At 52.0% G+C, this 26005-nt stretch overlaps 9 protein-coding genes across 9 annotated transcripts; 4 read left to right on the forward strand and 5 right to left on the reverse strand.

The window, feature by feature from the left end:
- Positions 1-150: 150 nt before the first annotated feature.
- MIND_01091900 (3-hydroxyisobutyryl-CoA hydrolase, mitochondrial) lies at positions 151-1999 on the reverse strand (the record flags this gene model as incomplete). The annotated part of the gene is made up of 8 exons (XM_037367488.1): positions 1889-1999; positions 1725-1838; positions 1590-1671; positions 1474-1537; positions 1351-1418; positions 1111-1303; positions 646-1054; positions 151-597 (listed from the first exon to the last, which is right to left on the reverse strand). Exons 1-8 carry the CDS (start codon positions 1982-1984, stop codon positions 151-153), a joined length of 1473 nt encoding a protein of 490 aa, XP_037216882.1. The 5' UTR covers positions 1985-1999.
- A 23-nt stretch (positions 2000-2022) lies between these two features.
- On the forward strand, positions 2023-3997 carry MIND_01092000 (CAP-Gly domain-containing protein; the record flags this gene model as incomplete). Its single annotated transcript, XM_037367489.1, has 9 exons — positions 2023-2189; positions 2236-2519; positions 2568-2667; positions 2725-2997; positions 3042-3232; positions 3282-3358; positions 3413-3533; positions 3587-3655; positions 3711-3997. 9 exons carry the CDS (start codon positions 2023-2025, stop codon positions 3995-3997), a joined length of 1569 nt encoding a protein of 522 aa, XP_037216883.1.
- A 471-nt stretch (positions 3998-4468) lies between these two features.
- On the reverse strand, positions 4469-5900 carry MIND_01092100 (uncharacterized protein; the record flags this gene model as incomplete). Its single annotated transcript, XM_037367490.1, has 10 exons — positions 4469-4577; positions 4633-4853; positions 4900-5002; positions 5057-5130; positions 5294-5363; positions 5408-5500; positions 5558-5610; positions 5654-5685; positions 5744-5827; positions 5876-5900. 10 exons carry the CDS (start codon positions 5898-5900, stop codon positions 4469-4471), a joined length of 864 nt encoding a protein of 287 aa, XP_037216884.1.
- A 227-nt stretch (positions 5901-6127) lies between these two features.
- On the reverse strand, positions 6128-8072 carry MIND_01092200 (tRNA splicing protein; the record flags this gene model as incomplete). Its single annotated transcript, XM_037367491.1, has 9 exons — positions 6128-6197; positions 6247-6370; positions 6417-6489; positions 6540-6701; positions 6867-7355; positions 7403-7540; positions 7586-7717; positions 7769-7851; positions 7892-8072. The coding sequence occupies 9 exons, from the start codon at positions 8070-8072 to the stop codon at positions 6128-6130; spliced, it is 1452 nt and encodes a 483-aa protein (XP_037216885.1).
- Positions 8073-9179: 1107 nt separating this feature from the next.
- MIND_01092300 (HAD subfamily IIID h) lies at positions 9180-10803 on the forward strand (the record flags this gene model as incomplete). Its single annotated transcript, XM_037367492.1, has 11 exons — positions 9180-9218; positions 9268-9356; positions 9408-9645; positions 9689-9850; positions 9900-9933; positions 9990-10094; positions 10145-10230; positions 10297-10306; positions 10363-10468; positions 10519-10711; positions 10765-10803. Exons 1-11 carry the CDS (start codon positions 9195-9197, stop codon positions 10801-10803), a joined length of 1086 nt encoding a protein of 361 aa, XP_037216886.1. The 5' UTR covers positions 9180-9194.
- A 274-nt stretch (positions 10804-11077) lies between these two features.
- MIND_01092400 (Glucanase) lies at positions 11078-12895 on the reverse strand (the record flags this gene model as incomplete). The annotated part of the gene is made up of 7 exons (XM_037367493.1): positions 11078-11165; positions 11213-11378; positions 11430-11586; positions 11639-11916; positions 11968-12554; positions 12605-12648; positions 12695-12895. 7 exons carry the CDS (start codon positions 12893-12895, stop codon positions 11078-11080), a joined length of 1521 nt encoding a protein of 506 aa, XP_037216887.1.
- Positions 12896-13396: 501 nt separating this feature from the next.
- MIND_01092500 (DUF1681 domain-containing protein) lies at positions 13397-14340 on the reverse strand (the record flags this gene model as incomplete). Its single annotated transcript, XM_037367494.1, has 6 exons — positions 13397-13679; positions 13727-13751; positions 13797-13946; positions 14045-14113; positions 14164-14244; positions 14292-14340. The coding sequence occupies 6 exons, from the start codon at positions 14338-14340 to the stop codon at positions 13397-13399; spliced, it is 657 nt and encodes a 218-aa protein (XP_037216888.1).
- A 37-nt stretch (positions 14341-14377) lies between these two features.
- Positions 14378-15531, forward strand: MIND_01092600 (CSN8-PSD8-EIF3K domain-containing protein; the record flags this gene model as incomplete). Its single annotated transcript, XM_037367495.1, has 6 exons — positions 14378-14590; positions 14643-14723; positions 14771-14981; positions 15165-15272; positions 15323-15418; positions 15470-15531. 6 exons carry the CDS (start codon positions 14378-14380, stop codon positions 15529-15531), a joined length of 771 nt encoding a protein of 256 aa, XP_037216889.1.
- A 7666-nt stretch (positions 15532-23197) lies between these two features.
- Positions 23198-24315, forward strand: MIND_01092700 (CSN8-PSD8-EIF3K domain-containing protein; the record flags this gene model as incomplete). The annotated part of the gene is made up of 6 exons (XM_037367496.1): positions 23198-23386; positions 23439-23524; positions 23570-23787; positions 23949-24056; positions 24107-24202; positions 24254-24315. The coding sequence occupies 6 exons, from the start codon at positions 23198-23200 to the stop codon at positions 24313-24315; spliced, it is 759 nt and encodes a 252-aa protein (XP_037216890.1).
- Between the last annotated feature and the right edge of the window lie 1690 nt (positions 24316-26005).

Genomic DNA, 26005 nt, shown 5'->3' on the forward strand with positions numbered 1-26005 from the left:
GCATTCTAGGCCGTAATGGCGGGATCGGGCAAGAATCCGTAGTAGCCTGACCCGGCGGTGGGATTCCATCATCGGCCGGGGTTAAACGGCGCTCACATCAAACACACCGAAAGGAGAAATAATTTGTGAAGCAGACACGAAAAACAACGACTACGGGTCCCATCGCAGCCAAACGAAGTTACCATCCTGGTTGTCAACAAAGATAGTCTTGCGACGGACAACCTCCAATATTTTCTCAGTCATACCTGCTTTGCCCGCTCGTGTGTCATGAAAGTACTCGAGCAAATCGTCGACCGTATAACCCATGTCACCGCTATCAGGGTCTGCTCCAGTGATAACATCCCGGATTTCGTCCTCTGTGGGCAGTGCAAAGCGCATCTGCATTCGCTCGCTTGCCCCTCGAGGAACCTCTCCAAATGATTCGGCCGAGCCAATTGTAGGTGTGTTTTCAATGTAGGGAGAATGTGGCGAGAAGAACCGCTCAACAATCTGGTCAGACACTTCTTCCACAGTCGAGGGTTTCCAGTCTGGCCGGTCTTTGGATTTGGTCATCAACACCGCAGTCACGCCGGTGGTGAAATCGGGGCTCGCTCCGTTCTATATTTACATTAGAGTTCGCAGATACGACGGGAGAAGAAATCATACGCAGAATGCAGTAGCGATCTTCAACTCCATGTTTAGCGCCTCCGTGAGCGATTGTGTTTTCCCCAACCGGATCGCCTTCAACGCAACCTTTAGGCTGGTTGGACTCCGGAGTTTCAGGGTTTCCAGCGTCTTCACTGCCCATTGGCTAATGCTCGGGTCTTGGTCTTCTGTAAGCAACTCCAAGTCGGAGAAGATTGCCTCGACGCGATCATGCCCAAACGCTATATCCATCGCGGCTCGTGTTGCGTCAACAAATGGAGGTGGTGGGTCCTCTTGCTCCCGTTCATGGGACAATTCCTCCAAGGTACGATCAATGGCAACGTGGTCCGGGTGCTCCATGGTAGAAAGACGGTCCATGAGTAATGGTATCCTTCTGGAAGGAATATAATGAGTCGCAAAGCCGTGCTCACTGCAAATAAATTATCTCCATCAGAATCGGACCCACAGAAACAGCAAAGCACGCACAACACAGCACGGCCGACTAGCTTATCTGAAGTCAGGGCTAGATATGTCCCGAGCTCGCCATCGAGCCGAGACAGAAAATAACTCGCACCCACATCGGGACAATACCCAATATTGGTCTCCGGCATCGAGAAAACTGTCTTTTCAGTTGCTATTCGGAAGGGCGCATTAGCAACGAGACCCACGCCACCGCCCACTTAGCAACACGTCAATATTAGCAGTAGAATGGCAGGCGAAACGAACTTGTAATGCCATCTAATAGTGCGACATACGGTTTTCGCAACGATGCCAGCAGCAAGTCGAGTTCAAACCTGAGGAGTCATTAAACCTGGTGACGTATTTTTTCCGGCCGCCTTAGCCACTCACTCGCGTTTAAAAAAATCGACAGCCTTGTGCCTCGTTGTGACATCGCCCGCCGACCGAACAACACCTGCAAAAAAAAATCCTGAGTAATAGTCGATTGACAGACTCGGGAAACATACTTTCAACGTCTCCACCTGCGCAGAAAGCCCGACCGGTTCCAGAGCCAACGATGACGGTGCAGAGGTCTGCGTCATCCCATTCCTAAGTTGCCGAGCACATTCAGATGAAGGAACGAGGGTTCGTGCTTGACGGACCTCGATTTTCGGACGGAGAATGTCGAGCATTTCGTCGTTGAGTGCATTGAGCTTGTTCGGGCGATTCAGGATGTAGTTTCTCACCCCCAGAGTTGTCTCGAAACGGACTACGGGCTAATGCAAAAGTGGATGAGTCGGGAACAGTCGGGAGGTGAATAACACACTTCGGGGGCTTCAGAAGACATGTGCCTCGCAATGGCACCCGCTCTGCTCGCAGCTAGAGCTCTCCGAGACATAAGCCGCGTCGCCGCTAAGAGCATCGAGCCAAGGGCAAAAGAGCTCACGTGCTGTGACGTAGATGGTTTCGACAGGAACGCGTCTCCGACTGGCAGAGCATACTGGAACAATCCGATACGCTGGCCCTGTAGATGGAACTACTGGATCTTGGCTTGGAATTGAATGGGACGACCCGACCCGCGGAAAGCACGACGGTGTGAAGGACGGCAAACGGTATTTTACGTGCAGGTTCGAAATTTCCTCCCTGTTCATACTGAATAAGCACATGGCATAGAATCCCTAATTCAGGCTCGTTTATACGACCCACATCTAAGGAAATCATCTATGGCTCTTCGTTTCTACCAGCTCTTCATGCCAAATATGTCGAACAACTCCAGGGACCACAAGAATCTGTTCTCCTGGGTTCGTCAAATGGCGCCATCCAAGTAGAAGCGGTCGATCTCGATAAAATCCGTGCCAAGTTTGCCAACCTCGGCAAACTTCGTGAAGTCAGTCTGGATACCGACTTTGTGTCACGATACGACGGCCCTGAGGGTAGTATTCGTGCGACATGTCCCAGTAAGTCGCTGTTTCCCGCTTTCCCTGATCCACCCAACAAAAAATTAGATGTACGTGGCTTGGACTTGTCCACGAGCCTTTTCTCCGACTGGGAGCCTATTGTTGCCATTTGTGCGGAACTGCCGTATCTTGAACGCCTATCTCTCAAGTAACAACATGCTCCACAGTCCTCATTACCCGATCACTGACTTGTTTTTGCTGGCAGTCGCACACGGTTGACACTGGCAAAAGATGGTCTTACTTCAGGCTCGTTTGCAAACCTGATAGAGTTGCGGCTTAACGCGGCGCTCGCAACATGGGACGACATCCGGCGAATCACCAGCGCCATGCCGGCATTGAAAACAATCGAAGTCGGGCACAACCGCATTCACCAACTTGCCGGTTCCCTACAAGGATCCACGCTGGAATCCATCAATCTCGACAGCAACGGCCTGCACGACTGGAACGAAATTTGTACCACCCTTATGACATGTTCATCGTCAGTCACCCTGGTTATTTTTTACCTCAACTCACGTTGACTAGGCTAGATCGTGTTGTCCTTGCCTCCAACCTGATCACGACAATCCCCTTGCCTCCGCGGGGACTAACGCTGGGTGTGCGACACCTCTCACTATCGCATAACCGCATAGCGACCTGGCGCGATGTCGACTCACTTTCCCTATGGTGTCCCAGTCTACAAACCCTTACGATGCTCGGGAACCCGCTCTTCGACGGTCAAGCTCGCCAAATTCCTATATCTAATCTTACCCCCATAACACACAGATCCCGAGCATGCCCGGTCGGCCCGGCAAATGACGATTGCGCGGATCCCGTCTCTTCAGGCTCTAGATGCCGGCGCGGTGGGTCCCTTTGCGGTGGTGCACCGTTTACTTTCAGCTTATTTATACTCCCAGATTTCCTCCAAGGAACGCATAGACTCTGAACTGTTTTACCTTTCCCACATTGCTCTGCATGGTCCACAGTCTCTGGAAGCCCGCGTCGCTGCCCACCCACGCTGGACCGCTCTATGCGAAAGTAATAACCCTCTGCCTCCCGGTGATGAATTCCATTCATATCTGTTTCGACAGAGCATGGCCGGCCGGATGAACCGGAAATCACTGGCCACCATCAAGATACGCTTAGCCGACGATTAATCGGTTCGTCGTTGCTTTCGTTTCGCACTTGGCTTTCTGGAGCAAAATAACCACTTAGAGCTCAACATATTCCACTCTATGACAGAGCCTCCGGTCAGCGCCGAGGGGCTAACAGACCGCATCACGCTGCGGGCGCTGCCAACAATGACTCTCCATGCGCTCCGCCTCAAGCTCTGCAAAACAGCGAAACGGAGGCCAGGAAACACCGCTGTTGACATCTGGCTCCAAATGAACGACAGTGAAAACTCTTATGCCATCTTGGCCGAAGACCGCGACACCCAGGACTTGGCATGGTTGGGCATAGAATCAGGATCTAATATCGTGTTTGCACTACATGACATGTAACTTGGAAAGGCGAGAGAGAAAAAAATAATAAGATTCTTGACAACTTGACTAAGTAGGCAATGGAATCCGCAAGGCTGTTGAGCCGGGAGGTTCAGCCCGCAACGTCAGTAGTGTTGATGTCCTTGGAAACGCGAAGGCCTGACTTGACATATTCATTCAATCTTCGTGCCGCACTGGTCTTGACTTGCTGCTTTGGGTTGCTGGTCGGTCGTCTCGCGTTGCCGGCAATTCTGGTCCTCACGTCCTGTCCAATCGCGCTGCGGTCCAATCCCTTTCACGTATATCGAGCGGTCCAGTAGGTACACGGTGGGAGTCGGATCCACGTAGTTAGAAGGCAGAAAACACCAATTTCGATAACACCATTTTTTTCTGGGCTTTTTTTTTTCGTTCGGAAGAGAGGAGTAGAGAGAAACAGAGAAATTCGCATCGTCCTTGAGTCGACGCCAGTTCTTTTGGGTTCGTCCTTTCACTTCAACGAGAGCGGTCCCTGCCCCAACCTCCATCTCCGTTCTTGGCTGAACGGTCGCGGTCGTCCTTTCCATCTTTGTCGTCCTTGTCCCGCTTCTTGTCATCGCGGTCACTGTTGGTAAAGCATAATCAACCTCAAGCATACATCATTAGAGAGATCAACTTACCGGCTTCGTTCGCGTCGGGGTGGGGACCTACGACGATCACGTGTCCGGGGAGATCTGGACCTCGAGCGGTCTTTGCGACGGTCATCCCTATCTCTGTCGCGCTTGTCTCTGTCGTCGCGCCTACGATAACCACGGTCGTCGTCATCACCATCACGCCTGCTACGATAGCCTCCTCCGCCTCCTCCACGGTCATCTCGGCGGTAGTTATCTGGACCAGAACGCTGTGAAGAGTTGAGAGATGATACTAGCGATAGAGAACCAACTCACCGAGTCATCATATTCGACACGAACTGCGCGACCACGGAGATCCTTGCCGTCGAGTTCCTTGACTGCAATGTCGGCATCATCACGGCTCAAATACTCCAGAACACTATAACGTTGTATTCAGTCCAACCTTTGGCGGCGCCGGGAAATGGTGTTTCACCCTTGTTCTCTTTGGTTGTAGTCAATATCTGCAAATGAAACGTTTCCAGCCTCGCGGCCAAAATCCTTGAGGTCCTAAGAGCGGGAAGGAGTTGATCAGGGCCGGTCCGTCCAATTGATAACAACAGGCGTGTCCAGATAAAAGGGAATGCATCGAGCCCAAACGCCAACGCCACCAATGGAAATAAGGGGAAAGGGAGGCCTGACGAGACGAAATCTTCGAGAACCAAGATCGTACCTGCCAGCTGGTGTCACGGGAGAGGTTGGAAACGATGAGCCGAATGCCAGGTGGGCGACGAGAGCGAGCACTGGGGAGCGTTAGAACCGAGACTTGGTCGTTGATATTAGGTACCCTCTGTCGCCTCTATCGCCTCTGTCGCGGTCTCTGTCGTCAAATTCCCGGTCACGACGCGGCCGACTCTCTTTCGCAAACTCGACAACAATGCTGGATGACAAACACCTTTAGTGTCCGAAAAAAGTTGTTCTAGGTTACCAAACGTACTTGTTGCCCATGAACGACTTTCCATTGAAGTTGTTCACTGCGTCTTCGGCATCCTACCAGAATAAGCGCCGAAATCAGAGGAGGACGGCAACTCACCTTGGAAGACTCAAACTCCACAAACCCGAAGCCTGGCGTTGCATTCAGTGTAATCTGGTAGTTGATGTGATGGTTTGAAACACAACAAACCGGTCATGACACGACAGTCGATTATGCCTCCATAATTCTCAAACAGCTTCGAAATGTCCTCAGAACGGGTGTCGGTGGAAAGTCCTATGATATAGTTAGGCATAGAGCCAATAAATGAGTAGAACACCCTACTGCCGAGGTACAAACGCCGAGACATGGCAGAAGGCAGGAGGGGGAAGAAGAGATGAAAATTGATGTGTCACAACGTGACACAGTCCGTATGTGTGTGTGTGTGCAGATTTGTCAACGAGATATAGTTACATTTTGTGGGGGGTAGCAAGCGGAAAGTAACGTAGATTGATATGTATAGGTCCACCCTGGCATTGCTTCTTGGCCAAGAAGACACGTAACAGAAATATGGTAGGACAGAGTGTTTAAATTCTGTTAATGTTGTGACTGAGACCAGTCGATGGTGTTGATGTCAATTCCCTCCTGGACCATCTCCCACAGGGGACTACGGCTATATGAGTCCTGCTCTATGAATACCCGGGAAGAAGACAAACCTCATGTCACGAAGCTTCTGGACCGTGCGTACAATGTGGTCAACAACGAAGTCGACTTCAGCTTCCGTGGTAAAGCGGCCCATGCCGAAGCGCAATGAGGAATGGGCCATATCTTCGGCAGCACCTAGAGGTAATGTTAACATGAGAAATTAGCATAGACAACGACATACCCAGAGCACGAAGAACATAAGAGGGCTCCAGCGACGCAGAGGTACATGCACTTCCTGACGATAGAGCAATGTCCTAAGAGACGTATGAGGCTTCTCAACGTGACCAGGCTATAGCATACATACCTTCAAGGCCATCAAAAGACTCTCGCCTTCCACATACGAGAAACTCAGGTTGACACAACCCGGATACCCATTTGCATCACCATTTCGCACCACATGCTCAACCTGAGAGTTGATTCTCTGTAAAAGGCGATTGGATAGTTTGGAGATGTGTTTATGGTCGCGCTGCGAAAAGTATCAGTATCCATCTTAAGTCCGCTCCCTCAGAGAGAATGGTCAGCACCCCTGCACGCGAGGTCCTTGCCCAGTCGGAAACGCAAAATGCAGTTTCCACTGGACTCAATGCGTGCGAGTCTCATCATTCCACGCAACGAATGAAAGATAACGCACGCTCATTTCTAGTTTTGCAATCCGTGCCGCTTCGCCGATTCCAACCACTAAGGGTGTTGACAGTGTTCCGCTTCGTAAACCCCGTTCTTGGCCGCCACCATTAATTATTGGCTCCAGACGCACCCGTGGCCGTCGTCGGACATAAGCTGCGCCAATTCCCTTGGGTCCATAGATTTTGTGGCCAGAAATACTCATGAGGTCGACATTCATCTCGTTGACGTCGACCGGTATTTTTCCGACTGCCTGAGCTGCATCTGTGTGGAGGTAGACCCCTCGATGCTTGCGAACCAGTGCGCCAATTTCTTTCATCGGTTGGATGACCCCAGTCTCGTTGTTGACGGTCATAATGGAAACCAACGAAGTATCAGGGCGAATGGCGGCTTCGAGTTCGCTCAGGGAGATGATTCCGTTGGACTGAACGGGGAGATATGTAACATCAAAACCCTCTTCCTGGAGCTTCCGGCACGAGTCGAGCACACATTTGTGCTCCTAGAAGAATGTGAGAGAGACGAAAGATTAGCTTGCGATGCACGCACTGTCTGTGTTGTGATGATATGCCTCTTCTTCTCCTTATGAAAGCGAGCAACACCTTTAATGGCCATATTGTTCGTTTCTGTTGCACCAGAGGTGAAAACAATATCTTTTGGGTCGGCACCAATGAGGTCTGCGACATGCTATCGGAGGCTCAGCTTCAGTTCCTGGGCTATTGGAAGTCTTACTTTTCGAGCATCCTCGACGGCCTGCTCTGCTTCCCAGCCGTAGGCGTGTGTCCGACTGTGGGGATTTCCATACTGGTCTGTCATGTAAGGCAGCATCGCGTCGAGCACCCTTGGGTCTACGGGTGTCGTTGCCTATCTTGCTTGTGAGATTTTTGAAGACTCTCGAGGAGAGAAACAACGAACTTGCATGTCAAGGTATATTGGTCGCGTAGCGTCAGCGGTGGAACTCTCCCGCTTCGGCATCTCGAGGTTAAAGCCAAGCATATCTGAAACATAAATTTGGATCCAGAAACGCAGATAAGGAACGCGTGCCTGCTCGCGGAGTGAAGTGGCTCTCATCGTGGTAAGTGGCGGGTAAGTCGACAACTCTAGCACGGTCGGGACCAGAGGGCTGCGCAAGCGACCGTCTAGAGCCAGTGGCAAGACTCGTCGTTGCTTGTTTTGTCGTGGCTCGACGAGCTGCAGCACGGGATACCCTCGACAACATGGCAGCGAGAATGAAGAGATGATTTTGAAAGTGTCACGCGTGACAATGGCCGGTTATATCTGATAAACGCGATTTGTAGGCGCCCCAAGCATATAGAGTGGCCGCGTCAGACTTGTGGAGTGCCGAATACTGAGTCCTACTTCATGACCACGTCTCTTCTTGTGCTGGCGGCGATCTAAATTCAGATGCCTCGGACTTGAATAATAGTTAGTACAGGCTGAGTACTATGAGTACTCAAAGCTCACAACTACACGGTTCGTCAAGTTAGCGCGATACAGATTATAACTACTTGCATTTGCCAATTGCCCTACATATCTCAAGGCCAAGTAAAAGTCTGGGTGGTCTGATGCTTCTTCCTAAAATCCCGAGCTCTTGAATGCTAAACAGTATCTAGGTGAAATATAAGTACTAAGTATTAGGCAAAAAAATATTGAACGCGCAATTCTTGAGCTCTAAGTTATCGTGATGCTTGCGTCTTAATTTCCGTTCTTAGGACTTGGTGCTTTGATAATGCCCAGTGTAGGTAAGCGACCCACCTGTTCTTTGCTCCGAATAGCTCCGAATCTGGCGAGACGGTAAAGCGTCGAGTCCAAGGGTCGGTCCAAATCGGTGTCCCTGGTATAGTTTGCAATGTCCAGAGCCAAATTGAGCATTCGACGGAGATGTTTGAGTTGATTTGCATAACTGACCTTCTCCGATGACCACTGCGCATCTATAATACTCATGGGGGGCTCGACCGAGTCTCCGAGGTGATTGTTGGGCGAATTGAAGAGGTTGCGGTGTTGCTAGTCCACGAGGCAGACGGTCTAGAGCCAAAGGAGACTTGGAATTAAGACGATTGGCAGCGGAGCCACAAGTCCTAACACCGTTTTGACAGAAAATCCTTCAGGGAATCCCGCCGAATCCGCCGTTTGCGGGATTCAACCAGAGCTGTAGAGTGAAACCAGATGCTGACAGACGCTGGTCTCACGGTCGGCATCGGAGACGAGGTCAACCAAAAGATGAAACCAGCAGAATAGTTGGATGGAAGACTGGTCTGACTCCGAGTCTGACTGCAGCGTTACACAGCATCTTGCCAATTATGGTAACGATCGGCGTCTTCCCTTCTTAACGCGTACCATCATGAGCGACTCGATACCACCCTCGGTATTTACCCACCCCGCTGCCAAATCTCATCTCATCTTCCCAAAAATAGTTGCCAGAACCCGCTCCCGAGAACTGGATTGAACTTTCGTTTTCGTGGGCCGGGAAACCCTTCAGCCTTAGCCTTGCCGAATCGGACAGGTCTGTAATTCTTCAAACACGCGCGTGATGGAGCCATGACCGCATCTTTAGAGTATTCGACTTCAAGGCTGCGCTCCAGAACCTGACCCGCGTTCCTCCGGAGCGCCAAAAGATCCTTGGTCTTGTAAAGGGCAACAAAACGCTTGCAGACCAAGAACGAATCGGGGATTTGAAATTGAACAAAAAGTTCACTCTCATTGGCACTCCAGAGGGCGATGAAATCAAAGGTGCGACGCGTCATTATACCTTTGTGGCCTTCGTACCGATCACAATTGTGCAGACCCATCCAGTCCGTGCTTCATGCCATTCGTCCTTTCATTGTCTTATTGGAGGCAGAACTCGAAAACTTGCCCGACATTGTAAACGACTTCGACTTGGATTTGGCGCGTGATCCCGTTGCAAGTGCTGCATACGCCAACGACCAGCGAAATCAACGCAAAGTGAAGGAAGCCACCTCTGCGTTGAAAGTCAATATCATCCATCCTTTGCGGGAGGTTCGTACACCCTTTGAACTGCGCATCGCATCTAATGATGCCCCGGCAGAAGAAGAAGTTGCTTGTCCTTGACATTGATTATAGTCCGTATTCGCCAATCCCCGGCCAGTCGAGTGGCATCTGTTAACCGCCCACGCAGCAATACTGGATACCAAGCCGCTGACCACAGGCAGTTTACCTCCCGCAGAATGTGCTCGACCGCGCCTCCACGAGTTTCTTGAGGCGATATACCCATACTATGATAGTAAACCCGCTCCTTGGTTGTCGTATGATCCCCCTTAACTGCGTTCACAGTATGTATCTGGTCACAAACAAGCTGGATCTGGCTAGAAACGAAACTTGTCGAACTAGAAATGGTAGGAGCTCACCGAAACTACCAGGTTTGTGAGCGCTTGTTCTTTTTCATCTCATCGCCACTCCCGTCTTTTTCTCACGATCCGCTACAGATATCTTTCGGTAAATGGTCCTCGACCACGCGACTTCCCGTTTGACACTCATTACTCCGTCGGCAGTGCTCGACAAGACGCCCATGTTCACCGTATTCAGTACACGCGACAACAAGCCCTGGCAACACTCAGTCAAGGCGCTGCAAATCATTTGGAACCACTTCCCGCAATTGTTTGTTCCGTTTCGCTCGGAGATGAGACTGAAAAAATAACTGCATCTAGCAACGCATCCAATACCATTCACGTTGACGACTTAAGTCGCAATTTTGCCCTCAACCCCGGCCAAGGACTGAAGATCTCTGCCTTCAAAGGCGCCGCAACTCCACAGGCAACGGCAGATCGGGAGCTCGACAAGCTAGCTCGATATATGGTGCATATTGCCAATGTAGATGACTTCAGAACGCTGCACCACGAGGTGCTTCACTGCCTGATGATTGATTGTTCATTGCTCATGTCAAAAATTTTTAGAACTGGAAGACTGTCCTCCGGGGTCTGCCAGAATCATAATGCGGCGATTCGCGGTGAATAGCACGAATTTCGGGCGGGCATAGGGTTCAATTCGACAGAGAAGCGGACAGGGAAGAAGAAGACTACCAGTATATGTACACTCGAACGGAATTTCGTTGTGGTGCTTTCGAATCATCGACGCGCACACGTGACCGTCTCCTCACTTCTTTCAATAGAGCAAGTAGGAAATTTTTCGTGTAATGTACAAACAAGTCGCTTTTTATCCCCGTCTTGAAATGTAGCTAGGGGTATCCCAATCCAATCGTCAGTACTCTCAAAGCGATGGGTTCGCCTTGGTGACCAGTGTGACGAAGTACTCTTGGAACCAAGTACCGGCCTCTGGCGCTGGTTGGTCAGCGTCACTGAAGGGAAATTGAGATATGGTAGCGCGATGAAGAGAAATACGCACGAGAGACCACAGTGAGAGTCGTAGCGAGCGGCAGATGTGTTGCTGGTTCCGTCACATTCACCTCCGGGCTTGACCCAGACGATGGCGTCGATGAGCGAAGAGCCGGTGTTGAGGGTTGGGCGGGTACCGAAGCCTGCACCCTTTACGTTGCACCAGTCACCCCATTCTACGAAGAGCTGTCAACACAAGACGTCTTCAGAACCTGATCAGAGCTCACGTTGACGGAGGTTCTGTTGGCCAGAGCGGCCCTGGTCGACAATGAAGTGTGCTGGGAAGCCGGCGCTGGAAAGGAGGGGAGCAAGGGCGTTGATGTAGTGGATCTCGTCGTAGTTGTTGTTGCCCTGGGTGATGGGGTCGGGGCTGGAGGCAGAGAGCTGTCCCAACGTAGTAAGCAAGAGTTGGTTTCTGGTGGAAATTACAACATACCGCGTTGTAGTTGGCAACGTTGGTGGCGAGACCACGGACGTTAGCGGGCGAGCCGGCGTTCTTGAAGAGCGAGGCGAAGAGGTTGGCAGCGGGCTGCAAGTTGGCGGGCCAGCCGAGCCATCCAGCGTGGCCAGCATCGAGATACATGAAGACATTGCCGAGCTTGTTGAGTTGTTGGATCGCGTAAGTGACACAGGCAATGTAGGTCGTCTGGGCGTTGGAGCACTTGGAGACGTTCAAGTTGGTGACAAGGTTGGCCAGACTGTCGGGTTCGACGACTGGAGATGGGTTAGCCCTTGGGTAAAAAGAATATTAATCCGGAGACTCACCAGCGATGACACGGACATCAGGGTACTGCTTGATCTGGGCGACGATTTGGTCGATGTAGTTGAAGTAGTTGGCCTGGCCGTTGTTGGCAATGCTGAACTCTCCGTTGGAGGCAAGAGCGGCGCAGTCACGGTCGGGAAGGTCGTAGACGACGATCTGAACGATGCTGGGAGTTCCAGAGGACTTTCCGGCAGCGCTGGCAGATGCGAGGTATGTGCCGAGAGTGGGGACCTTTGCAATGACATCGAGCCAAATGAAAGTGGGGATGTTGGCGACGCTGAGTGCCTTGGCCTTGGTGGTAGCATCGCTGATGTTAGCAGCGGCAGCTTGGACCTCAGTGGCGTAGAAAGGAGACAGGAAGATGTTGCGGCCAGAGAATGGGTTTCCGGCAATGGGGGTTTGACTAGTCACTGGGCCGGAGCTCGTTGATGAACCTGTCTTCGAAGTGGAAGACGAAACGGGTTTTGTGGTGGATGACGTGGTGCCACCTCCACCGCCACCGTTTGATCCGGGCCTGTGAACAAGTTGAGCAAGGGGTAAATACAACCTTGGGAACCGTGGCGTACAAGCATTGTGAGTAGTAGGGATTCTGAAGATAGGGGTAAGTTCGAGCACGTGCACATTATGATGGGTACTCACACTGTATGTGCAAGTCGAACCAGAGGCACAAGTTGTAGGACCAGCTGTGGTTGTTTAACTTCAGGCAAGCTCCACTTGTTTCCGACTTACTCCATCCTTGACCACCACATTGGCCCTGGTAGATTGTATGAGCCCAGCTTTCAAGTAGCAAGTAGGACACTCACATAAATTGGGCTTTGTGCGTGGGCCAGAAGTGGAACAACTGCCAGAAGAGCGAGGACCGAGGACAACATCTTGGATGACCTTGCCTTCCTTCGTCGTCGTTGAAGCCATTATATACCCTGTGGTCATTTTTCTCGGAGAAAACGATCACAAGCCCTGCTCAACAGATTCGGCATTAATTGGGTACGAGGATCATCTTGCAACCAGCGAAGAACAAGCGAAGCAAGCGCCGGCCGGTGCCAAAAAAGCACGGAATTCTCGAAATAGGCCCCGCCGTGTCGTCTTAGGCGGGCTTCGGTGGTGAAGATGATTCCTAGTCATTTTCCGACCTTTAAGCGGGTGCATCCGGTCGCGGTGTTTTTCCGGCTATAGGTCTTGTGATCTAGATGAGATAGTAAGGTCGCGAAGCGGCTCAATTCCGGGGAGTAACAACGACTGCCATAACGCTGAAGGTGAAAGTGGAGAGCTGCCAGATGGACATCGCAAAATTAAAAGTTGTCGAAGGAAGAGAATCGGAGCACGCCATAAATTTCAAGCGTCATCGGCCTTACAGACAGGTGTAGTCATATCAGTAGAACGTCCATCCGATTCAAGTGCAAAGGTAAAAAAAAACATACGTCCTCTCCTACACTATGTCCGCTTCCGCCCAGAACTTGGGGGAGGCGGAAGCAAAGGAAAGCCGCCGCCAGAAGAGGCTGAGCTATTCGAGGAGGTAGATGATGAGAGGCCAGCAAAGTCACCCAGAAGATTTGGAGTTGCGCTCGTTGTCGTGGCTTTGCTCCCGCGGCCTGGTATGTTGATCGAAAAAGTTTGGCCTTCCTTGAGGCTATAGTCTTTCTTGGGACCGGCAGGGATATGGGGTGATGGTGTAAATTCTTCAGCCTCAGGCGGGTTTAGTGCAATACGACGTCGCCTTCAATACTAAGTCCAAGGCCACACAAAGAACTGCTTAATACTCACTTGCTGTAGTCCTGAAGAGCAACATCTCGTCGCAAATGAGCGTCAATTCAACACAAGCAAGAGAACTCACTGAAATCGAAACTGTCGGATCGCTCCTGGAAACCCATTCCGAGATATGCCTTCCGCCCTTCATCCTCCACCCGAACGACAAAATAACGCGAGGAGTCTAAGACAGCCTCCACACATGGTCGTGCGATGTCATACTCAGCTTTGGCAAATACTACCAGAAGTTCAGTGGTCGAGTAGAGCAGTCAGATTCTATTCATACGCTCTCCTGGCTCGACGTCAGCTGTGTGGTTTATAGCTCAATATTAGCACACTCACCATTCTGCGCATCCTCAAACATCAACGATGCCCCAGACGACTTTTCGACAATCCGGAGACGACCTGGCTGATTGTTTGAGGTTTTAGATTGCCTTTGGATATGGGCCACACACCTTTCCAAAGCGGAGCAGCGAGGTCACCCCATTCCCCTGCTCGATGGCCTTCGTTCTTCTTGAGTGGTGGAATCTTGTAGACTGCGATATATGAGCAGCTGAGAGCAATAAGAGGATGTTGGCCTCACCAGACACTTCGCGGCCAATGTAGAGTATAGATTCGATTTCGTCCTCCATGATGTAGAGTCAGATCAAGTTGCTTCCGCCCATCATCATGTCTACAGCAGGCCCACCAACACCACCCCCTTCCTCAGCAACCGAAATTCAGGATGCTGCCAGGACATCGGCCCCTCCAGCTGCTGCAGCGCCAGCCCCACAAAGCGTCGTTTCAGATCACTTTACGCAAATATTTCCGCGCATCGCGACTTTGGCAACAGAAAAGAAGTACAAAGAACTCATCCGTTTGGCCGAGTTGAACGACTACGGGGTGTGTCGAGCAACTTTTATGTCTCCCGATCCCGACTGACATCACAGTCCAGGCCGACTCTGACCGCAGTCCAACCCGTCTTGCGCTGACCACGCCCCTCGTTCTTGCCTATCTTATCCTCGACGATCTGCAAGTAGCGTTTCGTTGCCCAGTCTCATTTGTTTGACGCGTCATAGCCAGCCCGCTCGCTTCGCCTTACAGCGCCTTCCGCGCGACCTTGCCGTGTCTCCCATCGCGAAAGCCTTCTTCGCGCTGCTGGCATCAACTGTGGAACGCAAATACGCTAATGTCTATTCTCGCACGACCGAGCTTCTTGCTATCACCAGCGGCTCCGACTTCCTTGACGCGAATCTCGGCGCGATATTGGGCCTCATGCTGAACGCATTCCTCGGTATGCTTTTCGTTCGATGCTTTCCAATCACACCCATCGAATGATGTTTGAGGCATTTGGCTTTATGCAGGCCTTCGTCTGCACTGCAGAAACCTATCTCAGCTACCTTCGGGCCTTGAGCCCGCTTTTCTGATTTTCTTGCACCTCAATAACTTCTGCTGTGAAGCTCACGTGTCTTCACAGAATCATTCCGCACGCGGACATTTAATCTCCTAAAGAAGGCCTATACCTCCCTTCCAGTGTCCCTGGCCCAGGTATACCTTGGTCTTGGGGCGGAGGAGGTCCTGTCAGGTACCCATTCCTTCTCAGTTTCGTGCATTTCTTACCACCACCACGACCAGCTGCTGCGAGCGATGGCTGGTCGTACGACGCCTCCACACAAATACTCACCCCTGCGCAACGATCCGCGTCCACACAACTTGCGAATGGCTTCACCCGTATGTCTTGCTAATCTGCCGCTCGTCTTCAGCAGATTAACCAACTCATAGCATTCTCCACGCTCGCAACCTTTGACTTTGTTGCCAACAGTGTCGCAAAGTTGGAAACTTAAGAACGTATCAGTCAAGTGTATCAAACCTCTGTACAAATTGCATCAACTGAACAAGCTGCGACCAGCGGCCTATTGAGCATCGCCCAAGTCTGCTTTCCCATCAATGTAAAGCTTTTGTGTGTGTTCTGCACCGGTGATGGAAGACCTGCGCATACGCCGCATGAATGCAGACCTATTCATATGCTGCATGAATCCGGGTCGTTGTCCGCAAAAGTTGGCCCTTCAGTGTCCTCGGCTCCGTTACCCTTCGCCAGCGAGACCGTCGTCGGGGAAGAAAAGATCAGTGACGGGCCGGGTTCCCGATTTGGCTCCGTTGGCCAATCCACAGCCACACCCACATCATTTGGCGGAAACGACGACCACCACAACTCTAGTTCCTTGCGGGCACAACCAACTCTCGCTCCAACACCTGCAATTCCCGCGAGCAGCATGCAGCGTACTCCCAGCAACAACTCGGCCCGTCCTGCCGCGCAATAAAATCAAGCTCGAAACAGCACCAAGCCGTCAATGCCCCCAGCCTCCCTGTCAACCACAACCAGCTGCATATTGGCACCGTCTACCCCAACGCGTTGGTGTAAGACCAGGTCAAGTTCCTCGTCTTCGACGGGTGAGCTGAGTTGTGGGCCTTGTGTGGACAGGGTAAACGGCCCTAGCTAACTATTGTATTTAGGGTGATTCGGAGTCAATGAAGAACACAAGCAACGCACCTTACGACAACAACGAGCAAGGTGCTCATGGGATAGCCGGATGCGAGCTGGGTCGAGGGCGGGCTGGAGCACAAGCTTGCGCAGACAGCGAGCGCAAAAGCACTAGAAGTCATTGTAAGTACGTACGGCAAGTTAATGAAGATCATAACGCACCTTTGATCAACGACGACAATGAGCAAGGTGCTAATGGGATAGTCGGGTCGAGGGCGGGCTGGAGCACAAGCTACAGTGAACGCAAAAGCACTGTAAGTGAGGCAAATTATTGAAGAACATAACACACCATTGACCAACAACGACAACGAGCAGGGTGCTCAGCACAAGCTTGCGCAGACAGCGCAAGTGTCGAAGCTAAACACTAGAAGTCGCTGTAAGTGAGGCAAAATCAATGAAGAACATAACGCACCTTTGAGCAACGACGACGATGCTCATGCCCAGGGCCAGTCCAGACAGTGATTAGGCACAAGACCGTCGTCAACAACATGGGCGTTGAGGTGAAAGTGTTCGGCTTCCCGCTGGCCGCCGGCTAACTTGATTCCACAGCCACACCGATCACGCTTGTCAATAACCACCACAACGCTCAAGTCGACGCGCCATCTGCTGCTGCTATGGCCCGTACCACCGCCAACTCTGCAACGCCTCCCGGAGCCCGCTCTGAGTCTCCCAACGACAGATGTCGGGCCGCCGTTTCTGCAACGTGCAAGCTGTCTATCATCGAAATTTTATGCAAACTCAACCAAGACGCTGTTGCATCGCCGTCTCTCTCGCCCCCCACAACCAATAAACGCATCAGCAAACCGAGCCGGCTGGCAGGTGCAAATAATGCCGCGCAAGTTATCGGCAGCCCACTTTTCCGGCCCGCTTTTCCTAGCAAGCCGCAGAATCAACTACAACTCATCAGTATCAACCACGACTTGCCATCTCTCCGGCCAACCATCTCGCTATTGCATCAAACCCAACGACTATAAAGAAGATTGGTCATTGCTTTCGACGTTCTAGACGGCCAATCAAGAAACAACATTTGCTGGCTCAGCGACTAACGAAGACAGCGATTCTAACAAGGGCTGGCAAACCGGGTGAGATGTGGGCAGACTCGGGAAATTTTGAGAGCCTCACTTTCCGGCTGGTGGCCGACAGCAACGACGAGCGCGCCGAGGTTGCTGTTGAGCAACAACTTGAAAGCGGCCTCAACAACGGCAACCCACTTGTTGCGGGCAATATGCCCCGGGCCGATCAGCAAACTCGAATGACAAACCTAGAACGACTCACTAATCCACCCCGAGTCCATCACCGCCTCCCAATAGAACTCAAGACGACGCCGGCCCGTTTTTCTTCAGCATTGTTCTGAAAAGGTTAGTGCTATCAATTTGGTGGACGGCAAACTCACCAAGGCAGCGCTAGCTTAACCAGCAACCAGCTCCAGATTGTGATCATCTCTGCGCATATTTTGCGCCAAGTCTTGTTTCAGGTAAGCTGCCACTATGATATGCAATTCTGACTTACCAGACGTTGTCTAGCATGCAAACCAGCTCATGCCTTGTGTCGGGATGAAGACCAAGGCCGCCAACGCTATGGGCAGAAACCCCAACACTCCCCGGTTGTTATTGTTATCGTCCCCTGACCTCCTGCGTTACCCTCGTTACTGTCTTTCGTGCCGTCTTAAGAGGGTCAGTCGTCGTTCTCAATGTGTTGGATGGCAAACTCACCCAAATATAGGTTTACATCGCGGTCAATCCAGCTCGCCCGTTTCCGCGCTCGTTGAGATGCTGCGTTAGCGGGTCTGACGATATGAAGGTCAATCAGTGGGCTGCTTAAGCTAATTTGTTTGTCGCTACTGGTCAAGGGCAGGGAGCGGCGGCCCTGCTAAACCAAGTCAGTTGACATCACTACCGCCAATGGTTAGCCACACACCCGGACTGCCGTCAACGGCGCTTGCCTCCAAGCCACAGAACCAAGGCAAGCTGCAAATCAAGGTAAGCTGGTTTGTTTGTCGCTACTCCATACTCACCTGGTTCAGAATCTTCGGCGTGTTCGGCGCATTATCCTAACAAGTCAGACAACGACAACAGCTGCAAGCGCTAAAGAACATACCTGGATCGCCTTCAACGGGCGCCAACTCCACAAGTCAAACGGCCCAGCCCGGGGTTGTTGCGGCCTGCAAATCACGGTAAGCTGGTTTGTTTGTCGATGCTCTATACTAGAAAACTCACCTGGTCCAGGTGTCAAACCAGTGAAATACCAAAGTCGGCGCATCATCATCATCGTCCGGGACTGCCGACAATGCTGCTCAACGCCGACAGGTTGAGAGCGGGAAGTGTCGAACTAGCCAAGTACAAGTCATTAGACAGAAATGCAAGAGTTGAGCAACGCACCCTTGTGTGCTGTGAGCAACGATGACAACGAGCAGGTCGAGCGGGAGTGAAGGTGAGAGAAGGGAGGAAAGGGCGATGGAACTTGTCAAGACAAGTCCCAGGGTTTTATACCCACCGTAACGGCATGTTGAGCCGATTCAGAAGCGGAGCGCTGAAGATATCAACGGAGTTGACTTATACGTGATTTCAAGATTCCCGCATATTGAGTGCCGATGTCGGGTGAGATAAAATCGAGCGCAAGGAATTGAAGGAGGGTTGTAGTTTCTGTGTGCCCTACACTTTTCCTGCCTCAGACCTCCCAAGTTTATGCTTGTATTCACACAAGTACAGAAAGTGAGATTTTGCACTGAAAGTACATCGAGCGCGGCGGAGCTCCGATGAAACACCTCCCACGTTAGATCAACCCTGTCGGCAACGGTTGATAGGGAGATCTAGCCAGCTCCGCCGCGCCTAAGTGTCGGAAAGTGAAATAGCACATTTGAGGATTGGAGCAATACCGCATGGTGGGAGAAGCCGTGACGACGAATATGGGCACGGGGGAGGCTTGGAGTGACATGTCACATGTCACCCAAAAAATTCCAAGCCTATCGGCGGGCGCGATGCACGTCTGTTGCATTATCAGTAGAATACATCCCCTGGTGTATCACGTCCATTCATGCTCAGATATAAGTGCGATGAAGCTCTGGATAACATCTAGTGGGTTCGAACATTATTTCCCACGCCTGTCCGTACCTGATCGCGCAAGTTATGAGGGCAAAACTCACAACATATTGAATTGCCTTATCGGTCAGGATGGGCAGCTGAATCAGCGACGCGTCCAAACAAGTCAAAAATGGGGGTTGAAGGAAATGGAAGGCCATGTTGAGTGGTGATTCCTTGATGCACAACAAGCTTTGGACTATGTTAGATTTCAAACCAAAACTATGCAAAAAGGTTGAACAGGCAAAATGACCTTAACCAAACTGTCTATCGGCAACCACCTAAGCCAAGAGCCGTTTGAATCTCTGCTCACACAGGTTCACATGTCGTTACCCTAAGCGCGGCTAGTCCCTGAGCTCTATGCCATTCCCGCTGTCGGCTCGCTCCATTCTCCGTCTATCCGTCACTCGCCTAATCCTCCGCCGACGCTCAGATCATTTCCAATGACTGCCGGCATCTCTCGCCACTCGTCACATATCACCGGCCGATGTCGGAGTTGCTGCCATCCATCACCGGCAACTCCGCGGTCACTCTCCGTGACCCGTCTATTTCTCTCTGTCAACAACTCCACCACCATCCCCTGCTCGACGCGTCGGACATTGCCCACAGGTATGTATTCTCTCCCGCTCAGTCTTCCCTATACTCATTGATGATCCTAGTTCCTCCCGACTTGCGCGCTATGATGCATCACAATTACCCGACTATCGACAGGCAGGAGTCTGGCTCACCACTTGTCTCTGTACGCAAACCACACCCCAACGACGCTGACATGGTATGCCTTTTTTTTTCTTCTTCCCCTTCACCCGTCAAGTTCTCATTGAGGTTTCCTGCAGACTCCTCGTCGTGGACCTCAAGCCTTCAAATGAGCGCTGGCAGTTAGCGCCATAGCTCTTTCCGTGTCTCTGCCCCCAACTTGTAGTCAGGTCAGTGGTGCTTTCTGTACTGTGTTTCTGTACTCACACCTTGCCAATAGACTCTGGCTACATCTCCACTCACAAATTGCGCACCGCACATTAGAGTCACACGACTGTCAACAACTCAACACCACCACCACTTGTCTTTGCGCTCAAACCACACACTTGATATCGTGAGTGCCCAACCATGCTGACATGGTATGTCTTTGTTTTGCTCCCTCATGCATCAAGTTCTCATTGTTTTCCTACAGATTCCTCGCCATCTTCAAGTTCATCAAGTTCTAGTGACGCGAGGGCTTCAAGCGGGTGCTGGTCCACTGTGCTGGAATATCGTGTGCTTTTCACTTACGCAACACTGGTGAGTTGATTCTATTCATATTATACCTGTTGTTAAAGGGGACTTTCAGAATGTTGGATTCGCTCACTCAAGTCTTCGCGCCTTGGAGCCCATTCAGTCGAATCATCTTTACGACGGGCTTGATCGTCGTCATTACTGGCGCCAAGCACATTGTCACATTCAGCTTGCGGCTGCGCCCGTGCTAGTGGCTAGTTCTGTATGTTGATCGCTTTCCCCTTACACACTCCCTTACAACTCATACAGGGCTTTTTGGGGGATTTTAACGCCAAATTAGATGTAAATCTGTGATTACGTAAGCGTTTTTCCTGTTGTCATTTTCACTCGAAAATAACTCACTTTTGCCAGATATTTTGCCGCCGGAGGCGACGCATGACCACCTGGACTCAACCTTGCAGCTGCTGCCATTTGCAGCAAGATCCCACCAGGTATGATTCACAAAATCCCCATTCTTGATGAACTGAACCGTACGATCAGGCCCGGAGGTGATGTGCCGCCTCATGCCGCGTCCCGGGACACATTGCCGCTGCTGCCGGCCGTCGATCCGATCAATGATCCGGATTATCCGATGATTTTGGGCAGCTATTCTGCGCTCAAAAAACGGGTTATATCGGCTCATTTTTCGCGGGGTTTTGCTGCCGGAGGCAAACAAACCGGCTGGCCGAGCAAAGTTAACGTTGGCAGCCATTTGCTGCCATCCCCTCTCCTTGTATGTTTTTGTTCTTCTGTTCTGTCACGTCGCGGCTAACTGTGTGCACAGGCGACCAATGTCACAACACCCGCAAAGCCATTCCCCGCGCGCATGGCCAGAAGCTCTCGCCAACCCCTTCCTGCCGGAACCTGTTCTAGTTCCAAACTCGCCCCCCACTCACCATTGCCCCTGCAAGCGGAGGCGTACCTTCACCTCCGACTCGCCGTTGCTTTAATGGTTCAAGAAGTTAGCGGCGTCCACGCTCCTTACAGCATTCGACTCGCAGATTCCACCATGGATGCCCGCCGCCCGCAATGCATCCTCCAATTGCTAGCCCCGTGAAGGGCAACGCGACCTTTCGGCAACACTTTGGGTCACACCTCTGACGACAAAGCAGTCGCGACAACGGGAACCTGCCTGAGCCACAACTCCGGCGGTCCTTGTTGTTTTTCTCAGTCTGGTGCTGCGGCAAACCGAGACAGCAGCGGGCGACTCGGTCGGGGTGGCCAGAGCAATAACAACAAGGACAGGGTTTCAAACCGGGCCAATTGCCCGGGTCATGTTGCCGCCAAAACTCCCCCGACACCACCACCGTCCTCTTCATCTGCGTGTGACCAGCACCGCTCTCGCCATTGCACGCAACCTCCCACTGGCTATCAATCCTCAAATGACCAACCCTCCCTCGTCACTCCCGACCCAGTTTTGTTCTGCAATTCCGCCCCGCCACACGCAGTCGGGAGATCACGAGCAGTCCCGCGAACTGCTGTCCCACCAACCCTCACCATCTGGCAACCTCTGAGTTTCTAGCGCCGCCTTCAACGGCACACGTTCCCCTCAGAGCCGGCCCAGCTTTCGCGCTGTCAACAATCAACCCCCAGCACCACTCTCGCGATTGCGTGCACTCTCCTGCTGTTGTCTTTTTCTCAGTCCTGCGATATCGCGATCCGAGACTGCAAAGCACGGTGTGCTGCCAATCAGCTCTCTGGTGAGCTTATGATGATCTGCTTTAATTCTAGCCTAATATTTTCTTCTCAGTCTTATGATGTTGGGATCCGAGATGCTGCAAACGACCTCTTTCCATGCGTGCTCACAATGACCACGTCGCTCTCCATTACTTCCTATGTCTCCACCCGCCGCCAGTGCCAACATAACTCTTCCGGCTACTCCCCGCCTCGTTTGGACCATCTCGACCACTAATGTCTTCAAAATGGTGGGACGATCTGCAATTTTAGCTTACTTTGTTCTCAGTTTGGGGCTGTTTCAATCCGAGACAACGAGGCCTACTTGTCGTGACTTTTCCTGGTCAAGGCGCATGCCCTCCACGTTCACCGAGCCGGGTTTCCCGCGGGCGCATCGTTTGCGCGCGAGTGACTTTGTGTGTTCAACTCGACTTTGGGACGCAAGCGATTCTTTGGCAGTTGTTGACAACTTGGATGCTGCTGGCTATTGCAGTGAGTTTACGACAATCTGCTCTATTCTAGCTTACTTTTTCTCAGTTTGGGGGACTGACTCAAGGTGCGTCTTTTTTTTCCAGTTGTTTATGCAAATTGCTGATGTCTAGCAGCTGCGCCGGGCCATCACAAGGCGTTCTCGGCGAGTTCTCCACGGATTTCCTTGGTTTTTGTTGGAGGTGGTAGGGAGAGATGGGGGGCAAACGGGGATGGTGAGCCGATGGGAAGCCGGTGGAAGGGAGAGGGGGACGTCGCGGGAAGGAGAGATGATCGGGGAGGTGCAGGCGACGGGTACTAGAATCAAGTAGGTAAGTATCGTAACTCTTGAAAAAAAAAGGTATATAACTAGACCCCCCCGCGCGAGCCTTAGCGAGCTGCGAGCCTTTGCGATGGGTGAGCAAGCAGCGTTGAGGTGGACAGCAGAGGGTAAGGGCTCACCTTTGCGATGGGTGAGCTGGAGCAACGGGGGTTGGCATCATCATGTCTACAGCAGGCCCACCAACACCACCCCCTTCCTCAGCAACCGAAATTCAGGATGCTGCTAGGGCTCCAGCTGCAGCGCCAGCCCCACAAAGCGTCGTTTCAGATCACTTTACGCAAATATTTCCTTTGGCAACAGAAAAGAAGTACAAAGAACTCATCCGTTTGGCCGAGTTGAACGACTACGGGGTGTGTCGAGCAACCTTTATGTCTCCCGATCCCGACTGACATCACAGTCCAGGCCGACTCTGACCGCAGTCCAACCCGTCTTGCGCTGACCACGCCCCTCGTTCTTGCCTATCTTATCCTCGACGATCTGCAAGTAGTGTCTCGTTGCCCAGTCTTTTGTTTCTTTTGACGCGTCATAGCCAGCCCGCTCGCTTCGCCTTACAGCGCCTTCCGCGCGACCTTGCTGTGTCTCCCATCGCAAAAGCCTTCTTCGCGCTGCTGGCATCAACTGTGGATTCTGGAACGCAAATACGCTAATGTCTATTCTCGCACGACCGAGCTTCTTGCTATCACCAGCGGCTCCGACTTCCTTGACGCGAATCTCGGCGCGATATTGGGCCTCATGCTGAACGCTTTCCTCGGTATGCTTTTCGTTCGATGCTTTCCATGAGGCATTTGGCTTTATGCAGGCCTTCGTCTGCACTGCAGAAACCTATCTCAGCTACCTTCGGGCCTTGAGCCCGCTTTTCTGATTTTCTTGCACCTCAATAACTTCTGCTGTGAAGCTCACGTGTCTTCACAGAATCATTCCGCACGCGGACATTTAATCTCCTAAAGAAGGCCTATACCTCCCTTCCAGTGTCCCTGGCCCAGGTATACCTTGGTCTTGGGGCGGAGGAGGTCCTGTCAGGTACCCATTCCTTCTCAGTTTCGTGCATTTCTTACCACCACCACGACCAGCTGCTGCGAGCGATGGCTGGTCGTACGACGCCTCCACACAAATACTCACCCCTGCGCAACGATCCGCGTCCACACAACTTGCGAATGGCTTCACCCGTATGTCTTGCTAATCTGCCGCTCGTCTTCAGCAGATTAACCAACTCATAGCATTCTCCACGCTCGCAACCTTTGACTTTGTTGCCAACAGTGTCGCAAAGTTGGAAACTTAAGAACGTATCAGTCAAGTGTATCAAACCTCTGTACAAATTGCATCAACTGAACAAGCTGCGACCAGCGGCCTATTGAGCATCGCCCAAGTCTGCTTTCCCATCAATGTAAAGCTTTTGTGTGTGTTCTGCACCGGTGATGGAAGACCTGCGCATACGCCGCATGAATGCAGACCTATTCATATGCTGCATGAATCCGGGTCGTTGTCCGCAAAAGTTGGCCCTTCAGTGTCCTCGGCTCCGTTACCCTTCGCCAGCGAGACCGTCGTCGGGGAAGAAAAGATCAGTGACGGGCCGGGTTCCCGATTTGGCTCCGTTGGCCAATCCACAGCCACACCCACATCATTTGGCGGAAACGACGACCACCACAACTCTAGTTCCTTGCGGGCACAACCAACTCTCGCTCCAACACCTGCAATTCCCGCGAGCAGCATGCAGCGTACTCCCAGCAACAACTCGGCCCGTCCTGCCGCGCAATAAAATCAAGCTCGAAACAGCACCAAGCCGTCAATGCCCCCAGCCTCCCTGTCAACCACAACCAGCTGCATATTGGCACCGTCTACCCCAACGCGTTGGTGTAAGACCAGGTCAAGTTCCTCGTCTTCGACGGGTGAGCTGAGTTGTGGGCCTTGTGTGGACAGGGTAAACGGCCCTAGCTAACTATTGTATTTAGGGTGATTCGGAGTCAATGAAGAACACAAGCAACGCACCTTACGACAACAACGAGCAAGGTGCTCATGGGATAGCCGGATGCGAGCTGGGTCGAGGGCGGGCTGGAGCACAAGCTTGCGCAGACAGCGAGCGCAAAAGCACTAGAAGTCATTGTAAGTACGTACGGCAAGTTAATGAAGATCATAACGCACCTTTGATCAACGACGACAATGAGCAAGGTGCTAATGGGATAGTCGGGTCGAGGGCGGGCTGGAGCACAAGCTACAGTGAACGCAAAAGCACTGTAAGTGAGGCAAATTATTGAAGAACATAACACACCATTGACCAACAACGACAACGAGCAGGGTGCTCAGCACAAGCTTGCGCAGACAGCGCAAGTGTCGAAGCTAAACACTAGAAGTCGCTGTAAGTGAGGCAAAATCAATGAAGAACATAACGCACCTTTGAGCAACGACGACGATGCTCATGCCCAGGGCCAGTCCAGACAGTGATTAGGCACAAGACCGTCGTCAACAACATGGGCGTTGAGGTGAAAGTGTTCGGCTTCCCGCTGGCCGCCGGCTAACTTGATTCCACAGCCACACCGATCACGCTTGTCAATAACCACCACAACGCTCAAGTCGACGCGCCATCTGCTGCTGCTATGGCCCGTACCACCGCCAACTCTGCAACGCCTCCCGGAGCCCGCTCTGAGTCTCCCAACGACAGATGTCGGGCCGCCGTTTCTGCAACGTGCAAGCTGTCTATCATCGAAATTTTATGCAAACTCAACCAAGACGCTGTTGCATCGCCGTCTCTCTCGCCCCCCACAACCAATAAACGCATCAGCAAACCGAGCCGGCTGGCAGGTGCAAATAATGCCGCGCAAGTTATCGGCAGCCCACTTTTCCGGCCCGCTTTTCCTAGCAAGCCGCAGAATCAACTACAACTCATCAGTATCAACCACGACTTGCCATCTCTCCGGCCAACCATCTCGCTATTGCATCAAACCCAACGACTATAAAGAAGATTGGTCATTGCT

This window comes from Mycena indigotica (assembly GCF_014461135.1).
Source record: "Mycena indigotica strain 171206Taipei chromosome Unknown Mind.scaff0009, whole genome shotgun sequence".
In the NCBI taxonomy this organism is placed as follows: Eukaryota; Fungi; Basidiomycota; class Agaricomycetes; order Agaricales; family Mycenaceae; genus Mycena; species Mycena indigotica.